Genomic DNA, 20,122 nt, shown 5'->3' with positions numbered 1-20,122 from the left:
AAACTGTTTCCTTCAGGCATCTGGAGGGCATTACGCCTTTAACTGTCCATCTGATTTCCAGCTGTCAATGTATTTTGTCTCACTTCAAGGCAGATGGTTTTGATTTAGGATGTTTTGGCCCAACCAGTAGTCAAAGAGCCCTGCAGTACACGAGCTAGACAGGTCCCTGTCCTGAGGAGCAAAATGTAGCAGGAAATGAGAGGCAGATGACACCAAAGCTAAGGGATGAGGCTGAGGGCACTCAGCCCAAGGCCCCCTGAAACAGAAAGGTTCAGGAAAGGACCTGAGCATGGGCAGTCCCACAGGTATGGTAAAGAGGGAGGTGTGAGACAGCTTGGATCAAAATGCACAACAGGAGGATTGAGAAGATGTGACCAAGTGGTGCTGAGAAGGTGTGCCTGCAGAGGGAGAGGAAGCTGGCAGATAAAGGTGCAGTGGGTCACGGTGATGGTCCCACTCAGCACCTCATAGGTAGATCTTGAAGTGCTCAGAGCAGAAGGGTCCCAGCACACTAGCAAAGAAAGTGAAGTACAGAAAAGACAGGGTAGAGATCAAATATCCCAACCACAGGCCTGTGTTGTCCATTAGGCACTGGTACCTCTGCCATCACTACGCTTTCAAGAGGTAGTGAAACAAGAGATGTCTGTGATTTTATGTTTAGATGATCACAGCATAAAATTGAGACTAAATTTCTATTCCCCGTTTAAATTTTTCCTTGCACGCTTTCAATGAACAGAAAGCAGCTCCCAGCACTTCTAGGTACCTCCTCTGCCTAGGAACCTGGAAGCAGATTTTGATTCACAGATGCCTCTTGCTCCTTGGATCAAATGTGCTGCCAGGACTGCTAGACAGGAGCTGTCTTAACAGCTTTAGTGCACTTGGATTTGTCCCTGTTGCTGCTAATGCCTTGATTGGTGCTATTGAAATCTTTTTTTAAACATATGGTAATACATTCCTCACTGATATCCCTGCCTTTCAAAACTCAGACCTGGAGTCATCATTGTCTGTAGTAAGTTCATTCTGTTCCTTCTGCTTTACTGCCTCCCCAGTCTGGCTCTGATGAGGAATTCATGTAACTCACTAACTCCAGAGCAAATTTTGATTAGTTTCTGAATTAAAAAATGTATTTTCTATTAGGAAGCCCTGCAAGCTCAGCCTGGCATCTGATATTCAGATTACCTCTGGATGCATCACCAATAATGAAGACTCTAGATGTCAGGGCTGGGAGTGCACTAATCAGCTTTAATTGCCCTGACAAGCCTCATCTGGGGCTCACATTCACTCCCTCTGCCAGGAGCTCTATTTAACCTCCAACCCCAGCAACCTTCAGTTCTGGCTTGGGTCATGTTGTAAGTGAGCCTGTCTCAGATCTGTTCCTGAACTGGCATTGGGTTTTTCCTGGTTGACCTTGGAGCTGCTGTGTTGATAGGACCTATTGCCACCACCCCCCTGGTCATGTCCTGTGGTGTAGGGCTGCTTCTGGCTCCCCTTCTGTGAGAGCAGCCCTGCTCTCACTGCTTCCTCACACTGGAAACCACAAACACTCTACAGCTCTGGAAGGATTTTCAGCAGACAGAGAACTCTTACTGGACTGTTTCTTTAAGTGTTTGAGAGAAGAGTACAGGTAATCTTATGGGCTCTAATTCTTATGCTGCTTGCTGTGAAATAAACCCAGCAGCAGTATTTTTAGGTATGAGGTCTCTAGCTCTACTAGAGCTCTAGTGGGGATGAGCTGAGTGCTGGGATTGACTGACTCTGGGATGCCCAGTCCAGTCATCTCCCAGTTGTTGCTGGGCTCCAGTGCTGCAGGAGGAAAGCACTTTTTCACTTCAGGCTGTTGCACTGCAGCACTCGGTGTGCAGTAGTTTAAGCTACAATTCTCCTTAGAGAGATGTTGGGCTCTAATCTGCATTCTTGGAATAGCACAAACAGACCTGTCACTTCATGCGTTCAATGGGATGGCATTTGGGAATCGTGATGGGTCAACAGACCAAGTTCATGACAAACGTGTTCCTTTGTGCTCTGAGAGGACAGCAGGCATGCTTGGGAGATCAAGCTGCTGTCAGAAAACATGCTCTGTTTGATCCCATCCCAGGATTTGTTGCACTGAATAAATGAGGATATGCTGGTTTCCTTTCCCAAAGTGGAAATGGGTGATACTGTGATGTCTATACTCAGCACCTGTGGACAGCTGGTGCTTTTGAGCCAGCAGTTCTCCATAAGGCTTGTCAGAAAAGACATACATGGAACTGGCTTTTGGAAAGGATCTAAAATTCGCTCTCTTCTTTCACAGAAAAACTTCCCACCAGCACCTACCTAACGGTGTGCTGCAGAACCGGTTTAAATGCTCAGCCAAGCCAGCAGCAGCCTTCCTATCAATCACCGAGGAAGAGCCCGTATGCTTCCACGGTCTGTAGTGTTCCGAGGGGTTGGTTGGTTTTGGCAGGTTTTTTGGTGCCTGAAGAGAGGTACTGGGGAAAGAAGACGCCTCTGCTGGTGGGCAGTGATAGCAACAGCCCCTGGGATGTGGATGGAGGAAAGGGGAAAAAGTTCAATGCACAGAATTAAATGCTATCGTGGCCTGGTTGGGAACAGCCTCTTCTGGGGACACAGAAGACCTCTGGATACCGGTGATGACTGAAACGTCCCTTCAGAGGTGAGAATCTCACTGTGAGGGTGCTGCGGCGCTGGCACAGGGTGCCCAGAGAAGCTGTGGCTGCCCCATCCCTGGCAGTGTTCGAGGCCAGGTTGGACACAGGGGCTTGGAGCACGGTGCTCTAGTGGAAGGGGTCCCTGCCCGTGGGACTGGACTATTTTAAGGTCCTTTCCGACCCAAACCATTCTATGCTCTCTCCATCCGTCTCAGCCTGCAGGCACCTAAGAAGCCTTTACCCTGCATCCACCTCAGCGGAGCAGCTGCCCTCAGGAAGCTGTCTGCGGGCTGGGGTGCTCCTGAAACGCATCGCTTATCTTCCCTCTTTTGGGAGAAACCTCCTAAAAGTCTCAACAAGAGTATTCCTGGGGTACACACAGGGCCAGGACGGTGTGTGTGAGGCAACGCCGGGCCCGTACAGCCCGGTGGAAAGCCCGTACTGCCCCCAACACCAGGCGCGAAGATGGCCGCGGGGCTGAGGAGCCCCTGCCCGTCCCTCCCTTGCGGGCGGTGATTGGCGGCGGCGCTGGCGGGCGCGGCGCGGGGAGGGGCGGGGCGGTGGGGAGGGGCGGGGCGGCGCCCAGAGCGCCGGGCGGCAGCAGGTGGCTTCTCTCATCTCCTCTCAGCACCGCGCCGCTCCGCGCTCCCGCCTCGCCTCCTCTCGCCCCGCCGCCTCACCGCGGCCACCGCCGCAGCCAAGACGCCGCGGGCCGTGCTCCGAGTGAAGAATGGGGCGGCGAAGCTGGCCAAGCCGCCGCCGGCGGCCGGCGAGACCCCCGGCGGCGCTCCCGGACCCGGGCTCTTCATGGAGCGGTCGCAGAGCCGCCTCAGCCTGTCCGCCTCCTTCGAGGCCCTGGCCATCTACTTCCCCTGCATGAACAGCTTCGACGAGGAGGACGCGGGTACGGGGGTTGAAGCGGGGCTGGGGGGCCGAGTGGCGGTGGGAGGGGGGGTGTGGGGCGGGGGGGACGCCTATGGCAGCTGTGGGAGAGGGGTGCCGGTGGGGCCGGGGGTAGGACGCGGGGCCGGTCTCCAGCACACGCGTGTCCAGCCCTCGGACGCTGTGGGAGCGGTGGGGCCATGGGGCTGGGCGGGAGCGGGGGGGTTTGTGCAGTGTGTCGGTAGTGCCCTGACCCTGCCGAAGGGCTGCGGTGCGACTGGTACCAGGTTTCCAGTCCATGGGAAGCGTGAGCCTATGGAGATGAGAAGGGGGAATTTGTTCATGATGATGAAATGTGCTCCCTCTTCTCATCGATAGGAAAACCGGGGCGTTTGCAATGGAGTGGCTTACGCTCCTGGTGTCCCTCTTGTGCCAAGCTGTATAAAGCAGTGAAGGGCAACGCTTGGGGGAAGGCATCCCTTCTGCTGGACAGTGTGTCCAATCTGTACTGATTTATACACAGTGAGCTAATCGTTTTGAGGGGTCGTTGGCACCATGTGTCATGCTGTAAACGGGATTCTGTTTAAATGAGGGTGAAGTAGCTCGTGAAACACGTATAGAAGCCTGTCAGAATGGATGCAGCAATTTCTGCCCTCTTCACAAAGACATTTCTGGTCTCAGAGTGTTGGCAGTGGTCATAAAACGAGACTAAGCTTTAAAAAGAGGGACATTGGTAAGGAAAAGTAGGTAAGAAAGAGGGTTGAACAGGAAAGGAAGGGCACTGGTGCTGGAGAAGGTGCTGGGAGGGGAGGGCAGTGCAGCAGCTGTGAGAGTAGGGAGGAAATCCGAGAGAGTGGATGGAGAGTGGCAGAGAAACACTGTCCATTCTGTCTCACTTATAAACGAGGGATGTTTTTCACAGTACACACAGTATCAGAGACTGAACCTGTAAGTGAATCTTCTGAGCAGCATATAATGAAAGTTGGTAACTGAGGCGTATTTTAACATTGACTGTCATGGTTGCATCCCTCAAAATGCCGGCATGCTTCTTTGTCTAAGGGGCTCATCCCAAGATATACAGATGCCAGCAGGAATAGATGGGCAGATCAGCCCGCTAGCTGCTACACCTGTAACGTTGTTGTTTCTAGAGGGATTGACGTAAGAATAAATTCATCATCTGTGTGATTAACCCGGGATTGTCATCAGCATCGTGCAGGGGTGTCAAGCAGAAAATTGTCTCCTCCAACAGATGTATTTATTTAAATCTTGTTCTTGAAATTTTCCTGATGATTTATTTGCTTCATCTTTGGTTCCATTGCTGGGGAGCGATAAGACAATAATGGGAGCTTTGGGAAGTCTCGGCGCTGTTGCTTCAGCAGTGATTGATAGCGAGACATGCTGGAGTACGAGGACCCTGCACAACAGCGTTTTATTCCCTGGTGTCTGGCCCCTCTTGCTCTGAGCAGGATGATGGCTTAAGTGAATGCTTCTGCTTCAGCCCTTACAGTGCAAATTCATTTTTCTATTTATTCATGCTTATTGAATGCTCACACATGAATGTTAATAGGCTGCTCTTAATACAATACAAGTACTTGTCTCTGAATTAAATAAATCTACAATTAAGACCTCATTCTCCAGCAGCTTATTAATGGATTTTGCCTGCTTGAGTTAGTCTCGTTAGTAAAGCTGCTTGGGGTAATGTTCAGTGCAGTGGGGACATTGCAGCACTGCTCCTGCATTCTGTGCCTATGAGTGTGTATTCAGACACGTATGAGCAATCAGCAAGGAAGAACGTGTGCTGCTTTGAATGTTTGTGCATTAAAACTACAACTGTATAATTTTCTCAATAAATGCCATGAAAGAGAAATGGCAGAAGAAATGCTGAAATTGTGCCAGGCAAGATTTTGTATTCACTCCCATGCATGCTCCTGAAATTGAGAGAGATTCTGACCAGTTTGGGTTGCAGTATGATTTCTGTCAAAAAGTAGATTTTGATAGCTCATTCAGGGAGATGAATACTGCACTTGGCAAGATGTTCTCTATAGGAGATGGCAAGAAAAAAGAAAAAAATTGATCCCGTGAGCACTGACAAAGTAAACAATCCTATTTCCAACAGGCACATCATCCATTTTGTCTGGAGCTGAGAACCACATCGTTAAGAGGATAGTCATCCTACAGAAAAGGAGAGTAGTTGGTAAATGGCCAAGCTTAAAAGAAACTTGACATTTTCTTCTGAAAAGGGAAACGAGCCTAATGAGAGCTTAAATCTACAAACAGAAGAAATTCTTGAGGTGTACATGTAAGTTACTACGTTAGGGTCATATTAAGGGAGCATAAAAAGAATTTTGAAGGAGTGCTTATGCTGAAAGCCACGGTGATGTGGAAACAGCTAGTCACATCTGGCCAATGGTAAAGGTACCTCTGGGTTCCAACATTTCCCATGTCTGGTCTTGGAAAATAGCTCTGCTTTTGAGGAAAAATGCGTTTACTTATAGAATATTTCCTTTTCTGCCATGTTCCTTTTGTTCTTCTTTGCTGCCTGCCTTCTGGACATTAGGTGAGAAAACTCTTCTCATCTTCCACAGCTCTTCTGCCTGCTGCCCCACCAGTGTGTCTGGACTGAGTTCTAGATGATGAAGTGGATGCTGAGACAATAATGATATCCTGGTTGTATTTTGGTGTGCAGAGCAGGCAGCCAGTGTAGGCAGGAGAGCAGAACCTGGAGCAAGAAATTGGATTGTTTCTGAGTGCTTCCAGAGCGTGAGGTTGATTGAGTTTCAGATGTGTCCTGTGGCAAATAAAGCCACGTGCCTGACTCTCCAAAGAGGTGGATGTGGACTCCTACATTGTAATACCGTTTTCATTCCCCTGCTGCGTGTACAGAGAGGATGCTCTGAGCAAACACTGAGCTCTGTTCACCAGTAAGGTGCAGTGGGGCTTTAAAATAACAGAAATTACTGTCTGCAGTCAATAGTGTAAGAACTCTGGGTTAATAACTCTTTTGATCTCTGCGTGGTAATGTTGCTCTCCTTTCTGCTGGCCGAGTGCCACTATCTTCGCTCCATTGAGGTCCCCAGTAATGTCAGTGAAGTTAAGGAGTTTTAAGCTGTGGCTATCATCATCATAATTGTTGGTTTAACTTATGCAAATTATCTATCCTGAGCTCTGATAATTTTTCAGTTGTGGAGTACTAGACTGCAAAGAGGTAAAAATCCATCAGGCATTCTTTGTGGACATGTAGAAATGCAAGCCTTAAATCAGTGGCCATTTCTAACAGTGTGAACACAAATCTTAGCTGTCCTGAGGATCTGCAATACACTTGGTCTTGGCTGGAATCAGCTGTTCAGTACACTGGTACTCATCTGACAGCGCTGCAAAGAACCAAACTGCCAAGGACCAAGGAGTTGCCAAGTGGCAAATTTGTATGGGTTAATAATAGGGTGTTGAGGATCTGTGATGGCTGTGGGGACCTGCTTCATAGGTGCCTCTGGAGTCCTGGGTGCAGTTTGCAACTGTGGGGTTGTGGAATGGGGTGTATCAAATCCACCTGTGACAGCAGCCATAGCTCAGACCTGCGCACTCCAGGATGAGGGGCATCCATAAGTTTAAATGGGGATGTGTTTGCTGTCATGGAGGAAAACCAGCTTGTTCAGTGGAGAGAATGAGGTTTGGAAAGCTGGCTAAAGCAGGACAGAAAGTGAGGTTTTGGTAGAGAGCAACAGACACTGACGTGGAGCTGCACATGCAAAACCCAGCAAGCTTTGGGCAGGAGAGAGAAGGTGGTTTAATATCAAGGACAGTCAGTGTAATGGTGGTGGACCTGCTGGGAGTCAGGAAGCCAGAAGCTCAGAAGAGCTCAGAACTTCCAGATGAGGACCCTGTGTAATTCAGAGCACAGGGACTGTACCTAAAGAAACACAGGTAGGGAAATGTGAAAAATTGCTGAGGGGATGGGATTTCCTTAAGCTCCTGTGTCTAAGTTGCGGGATCCAGGGTACTTCTCAGGCCTGGGTGTGTGCTCCAGCTGTACTTTGGCTTAAATGGGTGAGATGCAATAAGACACCAACTGCTTTCTGTTTCACCCTACACCCTGGTTTTCTAAGGAAGGACACCCAATTGCAATGGCAGAAGGCACCTGAGGTATGCCCAGACAGGGGTATAGATTTGAGTGTTTGGGAGACTATAGCCATTGATCGTGTTGCAAAAGCAGATACAGTCCAAATACAACTTGAGCATCTGCACAAGAGAAAACACATGTTTCTTATGGGGCTCTTATACCCATGGAAGTGGGTATAGCAGGGATGCTTTGATCAAGAAGCGGGAGAAGGTACAGAATAGCTGTGAGGTATGTGTATGGGTCCTGTGGGTCAGGACCCCAGCACAGGGACCATCCAGCTTGGCACACCTCTGCCCTGGCTGCAAGACAGTAGAATCAAGTTGTGTCTCAGCCAGCTGGAACCAAGTGTCTGGCAGAGAGAAAATGGTTTCCAAAGTCAAAATGTCTCCTAGATACTGACGGTAAGCCTTCCTCGTGTCAGCTGCTCCTTCAGAAGAGAGTTGAGTTTGAGATAAAATTCAGCCTAAGCTGCTGCTTTCACACACTATCAAGTACTGGCAGATGCACTGTGCTACAGGCAGTTGCTTTGAAGACAAGCTATGTGAAATACTAATTTAATGGGTTGAAAAAGCCATGTATAACACTGGGGTGGAAGAACGTGCTGTGGACATGTTTAGTTTAGAATACTCTTTTGTCTAGATTTTATCTCTTGAATTTATCTATAATTGTAGGCATTGAACTTTTCTATAATTCTAAGCATTAGAGCATTGCAAAGTTGTTAGAGAGAGCCCCTGTGTGTGTTTCATGTTGCCAGGGATGTTTTTCAGTTGCAGCACTGTACTGGATTGGGGTACATATGATTTTTAAAGAAAAATCATGATTCAAGTGTTTTAACTAGTCAATGTGTGTATTTTTTTAATGTATACGTATCAAACATGTTAAGTCATTTGGTGTCTAGTCTGGTTTTGCTTCATCCAAAGTTACCTTAAGTTTTGTAAGCCTCTAACCAGTTTTGTTAGTGTTTTGTTAGGTCGGTAACCATGTTCACATGGCAGACATGCAGGGGACAAGGGAAAGTATTTGCACATCTGGAATGTTGACTTCTTTTCATTAATCTTTTACAAATTAAATGATAGTTCATCCCTGAAGCCCTGCAAAGACACAGACTCTGAGGCTCATCTGGCAAGGTGTTAACCCAGGAATGCTGCAGGACAAATCTGAATCAGTTTTGGGATAAACAAGTACGTAGAGAGTTTTTCTGTGGCCTGATCCCTGCTGCATACCTCGCCAGCTCTCTTGGCTGGGCAGGAGGCAGCAGAAGCCACGGCTTTTCCCTCTTCTTGCACAGTTAGCAGTGTATCTTTGTCTGTAGGTTATCCTGGTGATTGCAGGCAATGCATCTCTCCCTGCTGGGCATCTTCTAGCTCTAGGTGAGCAGGTGCTTGTTTCATAAATGGATTAAAATTAAATAAAAAATGAGAACAGTTTTAGAAGGGCTGCTGTCAAATCAGTCTCTCATCAGAGGGAAGTGTATGAAATGGATCAGCACCCTAGAGGAAGATGCTACAGATAATACCTGCAGAGGTTGGTGATCTCACACCTGCTCATGAGTTAATCCAGACCATAAATGCAACAACTAACTTTTACACAGCAGATGCACCTAGTTGGGTGAGAGCTGAACAAGCTGTGCTGCTCCTTGCATCCCCTGTGCACCAAAGGCAGCTTTCTGCTTTCTGGATCTGTTGCCTGCATATGTGATTAGTAGATGCAATTATGGAGGATGGGTTTTGTCTTCTCCTGTGGCTGTGTGAGACTGGAGCAGAGCAGGAGCCCTGTGAGTGAGTCAGCTCTGGGAATGAGTGATTTGAAGCCTCATCCTCATTTGTGTTGCTCTTGGTGTTGTGGCCGCACGTGAGAGCCGTAGTCCTCGGCCAAGATCATGCTGTGCCTGTGAAATGCAAAGCAAAATGTCAGTCTCTGTCCCAGAGAGCTTCCAGTCTGTGGCACAACCCAGCAGATGGGTACAGTGAGACAGATGGGAGAGCACAGGGGAGGGTGACGTGGTAGCGGTCAGCGCACAGCGTGGCAGGCAGCCGTCCTGGGGCGCAAACTGCTGCTCGCTCCTGTCTCCCATGGGGCACCCTGGCAGACTCATCCAGCACGTTCCAAGGTGGAGCATCCACCTGTGCCTTGCGCTGGTGCCAGATGAGATTTAGGAATTGTTCTAAATGATGATGTGGGAGAAGAGAGGTAGTAGCTTATCTCAAGCATTGTAGGCATTTCCTTGGTGGTCATCTGGGTGTGGATTGACAGGGGAGAGGGAACATTGAGGAGGTCATGGGATTCACTGCACTGTCCCCTTAGCACTGCTTATTGCAGCCCACATGTGCAGTTGTTGGAAAGCTTAGTGCTGTCTCCTTCCCTCAAAGGTGGCTGTGCCTGGCCTGAGGTGTGTTGGAGGAAGATGTTATATTCGAACCATGTGTGCAGGTGTTGTAGAGGGCTGGTTGTACCTGACCCCTGCCAGCCACAGGGGAAGCATATCTCTTTTCTCTTATTTTGCTGTCAATTGACTTCCAAATAGAAGAGTCTGTCCCTAGAAAGCTCTCTGTCTAGGAGAAGCTGTTTCCTTACTGCTTCTATTTCATGTGCATTTAATTCTAATGCAGCATTTATTAATTCAAAAGCACTCTGTTCTCCAGGCTAAAAAAAATTTATCTTTACTCTGTCAGATTCCTACATCAGGGCAAGTTGTGAAATGCTGTATCTACTTTGCTTCCAACATTTCTGTTTGACAGAATGTATGTATCTGCTTTATGTAGGAAAGAATTAAGTTTGATTGGAGTAGTTGTTTTGAAGAATAATTTATCTGTGCAATTATTTTCTGAAGCACTATCTGCTCATATTTGAGTGCGTTTGGTTAGTTTAGAAATGTGAACATTTTAAGTTAGGAAAGGGCCTGCAAGTTGCTGATGTGCTTTAGTGGGGCAATGGGACCTGGCTCACACAGGCCCCTCAGCCCTCCCATCTTTTCCTCTTCCCCACAGACATCTGGTGTGCAGCACCGTTAGCATATTTGAATAAGGATTTCTGGTCTCCTACAGAACTGCTCAATGCAGTTTGAATATTTGTCTATCCAAATGATGTTCCTTTGAGGTTTGGTTTTATTTTTGGGAAAGGGTGTGAAAACCATGCCATGCTGAATGGGAACATGTGTCACGATAGGGATCCTGCAGCACAAATGATGCCTCAGTAGATGCCATTGCTTAAATCATTTGCTGATGACATACACAAATTAGGCACGCTCTGCTTTTGCTGTCAAACTGTGCTTGCCTTGGGATCTGCATTTAACTTATATTTTTGGCATTGCTTTTGCAAACAGCACACATGTACAGCCTGGGAAGCCCTGGTACAGCCAAGCTTCATGTGGGAATACAGCAAAGCTCAGCAGCCCTATCTTTTAACCAAATCCAGCCACAGTTAAATCACTGTGGCAGATAATGTTTCAGCTTTGTGCCATTAGAGTGTTATATCACCTTTGTCCAATACACAAAGAACTCGTACAGCCTTGCAGGAGCCAGTTTAAGTGTCTGAGTGCTTGATTTCCAGGGTACAGAGTATACAGAGGTAAATGTCACATTCTTCTCAAAACTGTTTTATGATTAAGAGGAACTCATGCTAATATTTGTATGTTGTTATTCTTACAAATGTAGAGGCAGGAGGGGTCCTGAAGAGTCATGTGTGGCTGCTCCCTAACTAACAACCTATTCCTAATGAGGACACTTTACCCTAAAATTTAGCTTAAATCTCAATGGAACTTAAGCTGCCTTCTGTTGTCTTGCTCCCAGCCACATGGGAAGCAATTGATTGCTGCTGTCTTCTGAGCAGCTCCTCACATCACAACCTGTTCTTCCCTGTGCTGATAATCCCAAACCAGGAAATTACCATAATCACAACCATTGCTGCCTGGCATCCCTCTTCCTCCTCTTGCTTTTTGGACCAAAGAAGCCTGATTGAATTTTGTAGGTCAGTTTTCAAGCATCATATTGGCCTTGTTGCTGCACTCAGGATCTTGCAGGAGGAGCAGTGGCTGCTGTCTGGCTCCTAGCAGGGAGAAGTAACTTCTCTCCCACACTTTGTGTGTAATATTCCTATAAATACACACAGTGCTTTGCAAAAGTGTCCCCACTCCTGACTTGCATTCAGGTATAATCCAGATCATTCCCTGCAGGACTGCTGCCTGGCTACTCATTCTCTTTCTGGAATTTGTGCATTAATTTTTTTCAGCGTTATGAAGTGACTGCTATTTCAGGGAATCATAGAATGGTTTGGGTTGGAAGGCACCATAAAGATCATCTAGTTCCAATCCTTGCACTTAGCCCCATCTACCTTGGTCTTGAACACTTCTAGGGATGGGGCAGCCACAGCTTCTCTGGGCACCCTGTGCCAGGGCCGCACCACCCTTGAAGGGAAGAACTTCTCCCTCGTATCTAATCTAAATCTCCTCTCCGGCAGGTTCAAGCCATTCCCCCTTGTCTTGTCCCTACAGGACCTTGTCCCAAGCCCCTCTGCAGGTGTCCTGTAGCCCCTTTAGGCACTGGAGCTGCTCTCAGGTCTCCCCTTAAGGAGCCTTTTCTTCTTCAGGCTGAGCCACCCCAGCTCTCTCAGCCTGGCTCCAGAGCAGAGCTGCTCCAGCCGTCGCAGCATCTCCGTGGCCTCCTCTGGACTCACTCCAGTGGCTCCATGTCCCTCCTGTGCTTTTGCCCCACAGGCAGGACTGCAGGGAGGGGTCTCCTGGGAGCGCAGTAGAGGGTGATAATCCTCTCCCTCAACCTGCTGCTTGCCTTCCTTTTGATGCAGCCCAGGACATGGTTGGCTGCAAGTGCATATGGCCAGGTCATGGGGAGCTTCTCATCAAGCAACAGACCCAAGTCCTTCTCCTCATGGCTGCTCTCAACTCAGTCTGTGCTCAGCCTGTATTTCTGCTTGGGGTTGCCCCCACCCAGGTGCAGGACCTTGCACTTGGCCTTGTGGATCTTCATGAGGATCACCCAGGCCCACTGCTTGAGCCTGTCAAGGTCCTTCTGGTTATCATCCCCATGGTTGACAGCTCCCTCCAGAGTGTCCACCAACACACAGCTTGCTGGTGTTGGTAAACTTGCTGAGGGTGCACTTAATCCAGCCATCCATGTTGCCAACAAAGATATTGAAGCGCTGGTCCCAGTACTGATCCCTGAGGAGCACCACTCATCACTGGTCTCCACATGTGCTTTTATTGAATTTCCTTGTGTTGATTTGGCAGGATGGGATTTTATCCCATCCAGATCAGTCTGAATTCTGTATTGTTGTTTAGCAAGACCCATGCTGCTGGGACGTTTCTGGGATTGGGAGATGGGGTGAATTTCTGTAATAAGGTCCTTTGTCTTCCAGGCTCCAGGATTACTGCACCATTTTGTGGGTGATTTTGGCAGCTGGAGATCTTCTGTAACTGAGGATCCATGGGTGAAGTGCAGCATCCTTAAAAACCTTTGCTTTCAGTGCAGCTGGAGTGGCATGTTTTTTTCAAGCACCTTCTCATTGCTTTATTTTGCAGTGCTCATCTCAAGGGACTGTTGAGGTATCATTCACAGTTAGTACTTAGAATAAAGGTAATTGTGGTTAATGGTACTTCATGCTGGTGACAGATCTGGTTCAAGAGGTTATATTCTCCCTCCACAAGGGATGTGTGATTGTGTCCTGGAGCTGACCATCCTCTTACGTGAAACAGCTCTGCTGTTGGAGTTGGATTTGCAGTATGACCCACCTTGGCAGGGAAGCACTGACAGTGTGTGGACCCAACGTGTCCCTCACTTGGCTCCACGGGCAGTTTAGCACTTCTCAGCATCCTGGAAGGATTGGGTGGGTGGTTTTCTTCTATTTCTGCTGTTCACCGTTTTCCCTTCTTGTACTTGGTTCATGACATCCCAGCACTAGTGCAAAGTTAGGAAAATCTCTTTAAAGATTTTAAGGCTGCTGCTTTATATATCCATATTTGGGTTTTAATGAAATTGTCAGGAGAATAAACTAGAGCTTTTCCTCTTTCTAGTGCCTGTTAGACTTCCAGCTGTTGTAGTGGATTCATTTCTGAATGGCAGTGGCATAAATCAGCCCCAGTTCTCCCCAGACCAGAAGGAATTGCAGGTCACAACCCGGTGTTGTTTCAATTGTGATTTTGGTTCATTTGGCACAGACCTGCACATTTTTGTGCTGGTTGATTCCTCTGTATCTGCTCTTGTGACTCACATAGTCCACAGTTGCATTCCCTCCAGATTTGGGATTTTTGTTCAGGAAAGGGTTAGCTAGTATTACCTGATATGCCTTGAGATAAAAACAAGTTTTCTGCAATGAGCAGCACAGTTTTGTCAAGAGTCTGTGCATATTTTAAATATTAAATAGTAAAGTTGAGCATTTTCAAAAATATCTGAGGTTTGGTCTCTAGTAGGACAAGGGAGAATGGCTTTAAGATGAAAAAGGGTAAGTTTAGATTATATCTAAGGAAGAAGTTCTTCCCTATGAGGGTGTTGAGATGCTGGCACAGGGTGCCCAGAGAAGCTGTGGCTGCCCATCCATGGCAGTGTTCAAGGCCAGGTTGGACGGGGCTTGGAGCAACCTGCTATAGTGGAAGATGTGCCTGCCTGTCGCAGGCATTGGGACTGGATGAGAGGTCCCTTCTACCACAAACAGTCCTTTGATTCTGTAGTATTTAAAGTGAATGGGATTTAGGGTTATACCTGACTTCAGCTGTTCAGAAAATCACCCGACAGCCCTGCAGGCATGGGGCCGAGACTTTGCTGCTCTGGTCATGCAAAGCAGCTTGAGCAGAGGAGCAGATTCTCCCTTGGATTCTGCAATTCAAGTAAGTTGATGAGGAACACTGAAAAAGCTGGTCTAGAAAGCAGGGCAAGCAGTGCCGAAAGCAGGCATGTGGGCCAATGCTCAGCCTGGCAGACAGTGCACATTAAACCCGGGTGATTTATGGAACTGTTTCTGTTAAAAGCTTCCTCGTGCACTTTAGAAAGAGGAGCTGCCAGATTGGTCAAGATCCAATACCCAGACAGTTGGAATTGACTTCTGGCTGCAGTAATAACCGTGGTGAAACTCTTAACAGGCTTTGCAGGCTGCCACATCATTGCTGCTTCTCGGAAAACAGACAGTGTCAAAATGTTACGTGGTATGAGGACATTTCCATGGTAACGTTAGCGTCCCATGGCACTCGTTCTTGCACAGTGGTGTCAGTGCATGCTGTCAACGTTGTACTTGCTTCCTCCATCTGGGGCCTTTAGGAATGCTGTGGTACTGATCATGCGGGTTTCTTGAGTGACTGCTCTCAGATATGGGGCTGAGGGTAGAAGAGATGCTCTCTCTGGGCTTTCGTGTGTGTGTGTTTGTGTGTGTGTTAAAAAAGGCAGGTAGTCCTTCTTGTAGATAGCAGCTCTCACATAATTCAGCTTAAAAGCACCTGGTTTTGCTTTCTGCTGCACTAAGCAGCAGCTTTCCCTCTGTGATCGGACAGCTCACTGCAATAACTGCTCTGTATCTGGCATTGAGGCATGTGTGCTGCTATCACACAGGTCTTTGTCAGAGTGCTCTGAGATCACTCAGTTCATGAAGATGCTCCAGTCTTGTTTTGGGTCTGATCCTTTCATCCTGGAGAAAGCTCATTGCTGATGTCTATCTGCAGCCCAATAGTTCTCTGCTCCCTCCTCCCCTTCCTTTGCAGGAGGCGACTGCTGCTGCAGGCACTGCTGCCCATGGGGCTGGTTTTGGACAGCAGCCTGAGGTCTTTGGGTAGAGTTTCATCTCTGTGGCTGCCTCCTGATTTTATCATGTCTCGATCAATAGTTTTCGCTTGCCTATAAATATTTCAGTTCCTGCAGCAATCTCTGCAGTAACAATGTCCCACTAGGATTTTCAGTATTCCCCCTATGTTTTTCTTCCCTTTTCTTCCTGTATGCCTGTATTTCCACCAGGTCATGTATTCCAAAATTAGCATCATGGTGGTTTTTTTCACTGTGCAGGCAGCACATGTTTATTGGATCTTTTCCTTTTTCATAGAGAAAGCTGTTCTCAATATCTAATTGATAAGCTGAAGCTTTGGCAAGCAATAATAAAGGTAAAGATGTTTTCTCTATGGCAGCCCAAGGACCTTCCACCTTTTCCACTAGTGCTTTTTAAGAACAGTTGAAAGATCTTGGTTTAGTTATTGTGCATGTGTAGGTTCTGAAAATTGCATGGGTAAGGAGACAGTCATTTAATGATTTGCCTCCCCAATATGCATAAGCTCTGGTTGTGCAGTCTAAGTCTGTGGGTGCACAGCAAGTCTCTTTCTCACGCAACAGTGCTGCAGTGTAAGGGGATCACTTACGATAAAACAAAGGGCTTGTGATTTTTAACGCCTGGTCTAAAGTATTTCGCTTGAAGGGACTGAAAAGATAAATGTGTGGCTTGAGAAAGTGCAGGTTGAGGCTAGGGGAAGGAGCAGAACTTGACTAACAATTTTATCTGTTCCTCAGGACCCACTTCTGGACTGTTTCACAACAGTAATTCTCAGCTCTCCCGTTTGAGTCATGCCACAGTCCCAAGTTATCTTTCTATAAACTTGTTTTTCATCTGTTTCCACTGAACTCCCAGCTTCTGCCTAGTAACAGGAATAGGTCTGTTCTGTGACCTGTCTTCTCTTGTCTCTGCAGAAACACTCTTACTGCTCCTGGACAGGAGGCGGCTGCTACAGCCCAAACTCAGTTTTTCCCAAGACCCAACCCAAGCCAAGTGTCTCTAAACCTGGCATTGTGTCGGCCCTGTTTCAATATTTTTCTATTTCTGTCTCAGTGCTGCCTGGCTTACCTACTAGAGAGCTCTATGAAATATTGCTTGGTTAGTTGAGCCAAAGTTGACTGCTGCTCTAGGAATAATACCAGGCAAATTAGCCCCAGTCCATCTTAGTTGGTGAATTTGACTCACTTTTCACAGTCTGTTCACTGCAGCCATCTGCTGCAGAGAGACAGCAAGTTTGCAGGACACATTGCCTGTGAAAATCAGGAAGTCTTATTTCAGACCATAATTTTGTTTAATTTCTTGAAATACAGAAAACTGGTTTATTTCCTCAGACACCTTTTACCTAAAGCCCTAAGACTGGGTTTCCAAAGATCACCTGTACCAGGTGCATGAAAGTGTTTTGGAGGGGGAGGTGAATCTGAAGTGGTGACAACATGATGACCTGGAAATGTTTCACTGATGAAAATGTTTGTTAATAATTTCTCAGCTTCTGTCAGTTTTGGTAAGAATGTGCTTTTATGTACAATTTGACCAGTACAGAGGTGTTCTGCAAGTGTCAGTAATGCAGATTGAAGCAGCATTTGGCGTCTGATACTAGTAAATGGTTTGGAAACTGGATTTTGCCGCTAATACCAAATTACTATGTCAGGAAAGAGTCTCAGCCTTTTATTTCAATGCGGGGGGGGGTTGGGGGGGGCACGGGGAGGGACGCTTAACATCTTGATATGGGTACATCTTACATGTTTTAGACATTGTGAAAGACTCAGTGACCTGCTCTATTAAGCTTTGAGAGGAAATTGCAGTCAAAAGTGAATACTTTATATCTTGCTGATCTAAGTGGTCTAATAGTTGATCTGTTTTTCCTTTGATAGCCCTGTGCTTATCTCTTCAGACCTGCATTTGTTCAGTCCACTAAGGCTGCAGTGCAGAAAGGGGAAAAGAGCTGCAAAACTAGGACAGACTTGGATTATATTTAACAATGTTCTATTTCGACATGACAACCAGCTATCGAACACCTACAAGTTTGCGACTGTGATTCACTCGGAAGCTGACATAACTGATGTCACGGTGTATTAATAGGTACGGAATTGTAACTGCTTTTAGCAATGAGGTTCATTAACAGCCTCTACAAACACACTGACAATCAGTTGAAAACCTGAAAATATTAGGTGTATATAAAAATGGATTATGCCATAAAGGAACCTCCCTGTGCTGCCAAATGTGTTTACAGCAAGCTGTTGCGGGTGTTAGGCATAATGATTCCTCTTCATCACTTTCAGTAGGTCTTGCTTATAGCAAAAGGTGTTTGAGGACTGATCCACGCTCTAAATTAATTAGGAGCTGTTGATCTAATGGGGCTACGTGATGTGAGTGTATTTGGCAGTTGCTGTGTCCACGATGTTGTTCTTGGCAAGTGGAAACTGCCCAACCAATTCTTGCATAGTGCCAAGGTTGTTTTGGGAGGTACTTGGTCCTTCACTTGTTTTAGTTGAACATTTTGACTTTGACAGAAATGTTTCCTTCTTTCCCTTCTTTCTCTTATGTACATCACAGTGCCTCTTCAGTTACTTTTGCCATGATTAATTCAGTTGTGCTTAAGTTTTCAGGTGATGTCTGCTGTTTCATTCATGTGTCACCCGTTTCTGGTGCCTGTCATTTGGATGTGTCCGCTTTTGCTGCCCTCGTATGCTCACTTCTGGAGACGGAAGGTCTCCAGAGACTGGCAGGAATGGTTGGTTGGCTCAGGATGCGGCAAAATTGTAAATAACAGTCATTTGGAAACGGTACGGCTGGCAAGGGAGCAGAATTCCTTATTTTGAGAAGATGGAAATCCGAGGCATTATCCTTTCTTATTGTTCTTTTTTACAAGGTTAGAAACGTTGTTTTCAAGTACACCACCTAATGGTCATTCACCCTTCCTCCCCTAGCGTTATCAGCAGCTGTCCAGATAATGAAGTGCACTTGAGCATCTTCCACTAACACTGTTTATCTCTTAAATGTCACAATAGCAAATGGCACAGCGAGTGATCAAACCACCTCTGGCTCAGCATGTCTGTGTTGAAACAGCCTATGACAGTGAAGGAGTGTAATTAGCAAGACACATAGAATGGGATAGGAAAAAAGATGTGAAAATAAGCAGAAGGATTTGAAAAGGATTAGGAGACTAAATGACAAACCAGTGGTTAAATGGTGCATGATTAATGACTGTACAAGTAAAAGGTTGACAAAATATTGTGACTCTGTAATGACTGCCCCAAAGTAATAGAAAATGGTTTGTTTGGAAGATTCTAGAAGTGGGTTTATATCAACATATATGCTGACTCTGGGCTTAGACCTGTTTCTTAGACTTGGCTTAGGTCAAGGTGGGCATCCTGAGTGAAGTTCAAGATGAACCTGTGGTTCATCTTCAGTCTTTAATGTTAACAATCAGCATGAAAATATCAGGTACCCCAGTGAAATGCTGTGAGTTTATTCCTCTTCTGAACCTTGCTACAGGTGGGAGTGTCAAAACTATTGAGTCACACAGGCAATTGGTGGCTTTTTGTTATTAAAGGACATTGTAATGTACTGGAGCTGTTTTTCTTAGTGCTACAAAACTGGTTTGTGTATGCAAAAAGGATCTGAAGAAGGTGCAACTTCCACAGTGCTTGGAGAAGTAAATAGGAGTTGCTCTCAGTCACATGGGATGGCTGGATGTCACTCTTTGTCTTAATACTGATTTTATTGTGCCTTTCATATAATGCCTGATATGGGGCTGGATTTCACCTCTGGTTTCTTGCACTGCATCTTAAAATTCTCATTTTCAAGGAGGTACTGAGCTCCTCCATGTGTGTAGTAAATACACTGTTGAGGATTTTGAGCAAACTCTTGAGTTTTCTCTTTCCTGTAGTATCTGTGTCTGCTGTTTTAGGATCAGTATTTGCATTGTTCCTACCATTCTTTCCTTTCAGTCTAGACCTCCAGCCATTCTTAGATGTGCTCTGTTGTGTCTTAGAGGAAGCAAAGTTGTATATTAATGCGTTTTATAGCTCAAGATTCACCTCAAACCAATAAAAGCCAATAGAAATTAAGTGCCATCCTAATGTTGAGATGCTTTGACCAAAGATTTGTGGTTGACATAATTTTTCCATTTGGAACTTTGAAGCAGAGCTTCAGGGTAGGGAAATTTTGAATGCAGCTCAGTGCATGGTTTTGGCTACCAGGAAAAACATTTGCTGTTACTACTGCACTATGGACCCCAGTGAAATGATTCTGTAACATTTGGTTTGTTGTATGCGTGCTTCCCAGAGGGGTGGGAGCTACTTCATTGAGAAGATTGCTGCCATTGCTTGCCATGTTTAATGAAGATAAAAGATGGTGTCTTCTCTTTGAGGTTTCCACCGGACTGGCACTCTACAGCATGTCAGTAAAACTGTTCTGAGGGAAATCAAGCTCTGTTCAGTAGCTCCCAGCTTACAGTTTTCTCTGAGCACTAAATTATTGTGAATTCAGTAATTCATCTCCCTCCAACTGGTTTATTGTCATTTGATGTATTAATAAGTTGGCTTGGATTGCTCACCTAATGCCTTAGCAGAGCAAAGTGAAACCAAGGCCTGCACTAAGCACAGACTGCACATGTTGTGTGAGCAATACACCATTTCCCAGCAGCTGGCCCCAGAGGGACAGTGCAATAGCAGGTAAAGTGTGTGAGAACTGGACCTCCTAAACTCTAACCTTG

At 46.4% G+C, this 20,122-nt stretch overlaps 1 protein-coding gene across 1 annotated transcript in view; it reads left to right on the top strand.

Moving 5' to 3' along the window:
- Window positions 1-20,122, top strand: part of RIMS4 (regulating synaptic membrane exocytosis 4) — a 216,183-nt gene that overhangs the window by 159,011 nt on the left and 37,050 nt on the right. Inside the window, exon 2 of the mRNA XM_061375530.1 lies at window positions 3,280-3,555. Within this exon, the coding sequence (XP_061231514.1) occupies window positions 3,459-3,555 (97 nt within the window). The 5' untranslated portion in view covers window positions 3,280-3,458. The remainder of the gene's footprint in view (window positions 1-3,279; window positions 3,556-20,122) is intronic.

Source organism: Neopsephotus bourkii, unplaced genomic scaffold, assembly GCF_033783945.1.
Source record: "Neopsephotus bourkii isolate Nb327-2 ecotype Australia unplaced genomic scaffold, CSIRO-AGI_Nbou_v1 NB_1663, whole genome shotgun sequence".
In the NCBI taxonomy this organism is placed as follows: Eukaryota; Metazoa; Chordata; class Aves; order Psittaciformes; family Psittacidae; genus Neopsephotus; species Neopsephotus bourkii.
This window is presented reverse-complemented; position numbering and strand designations above follow the sequence as displayed.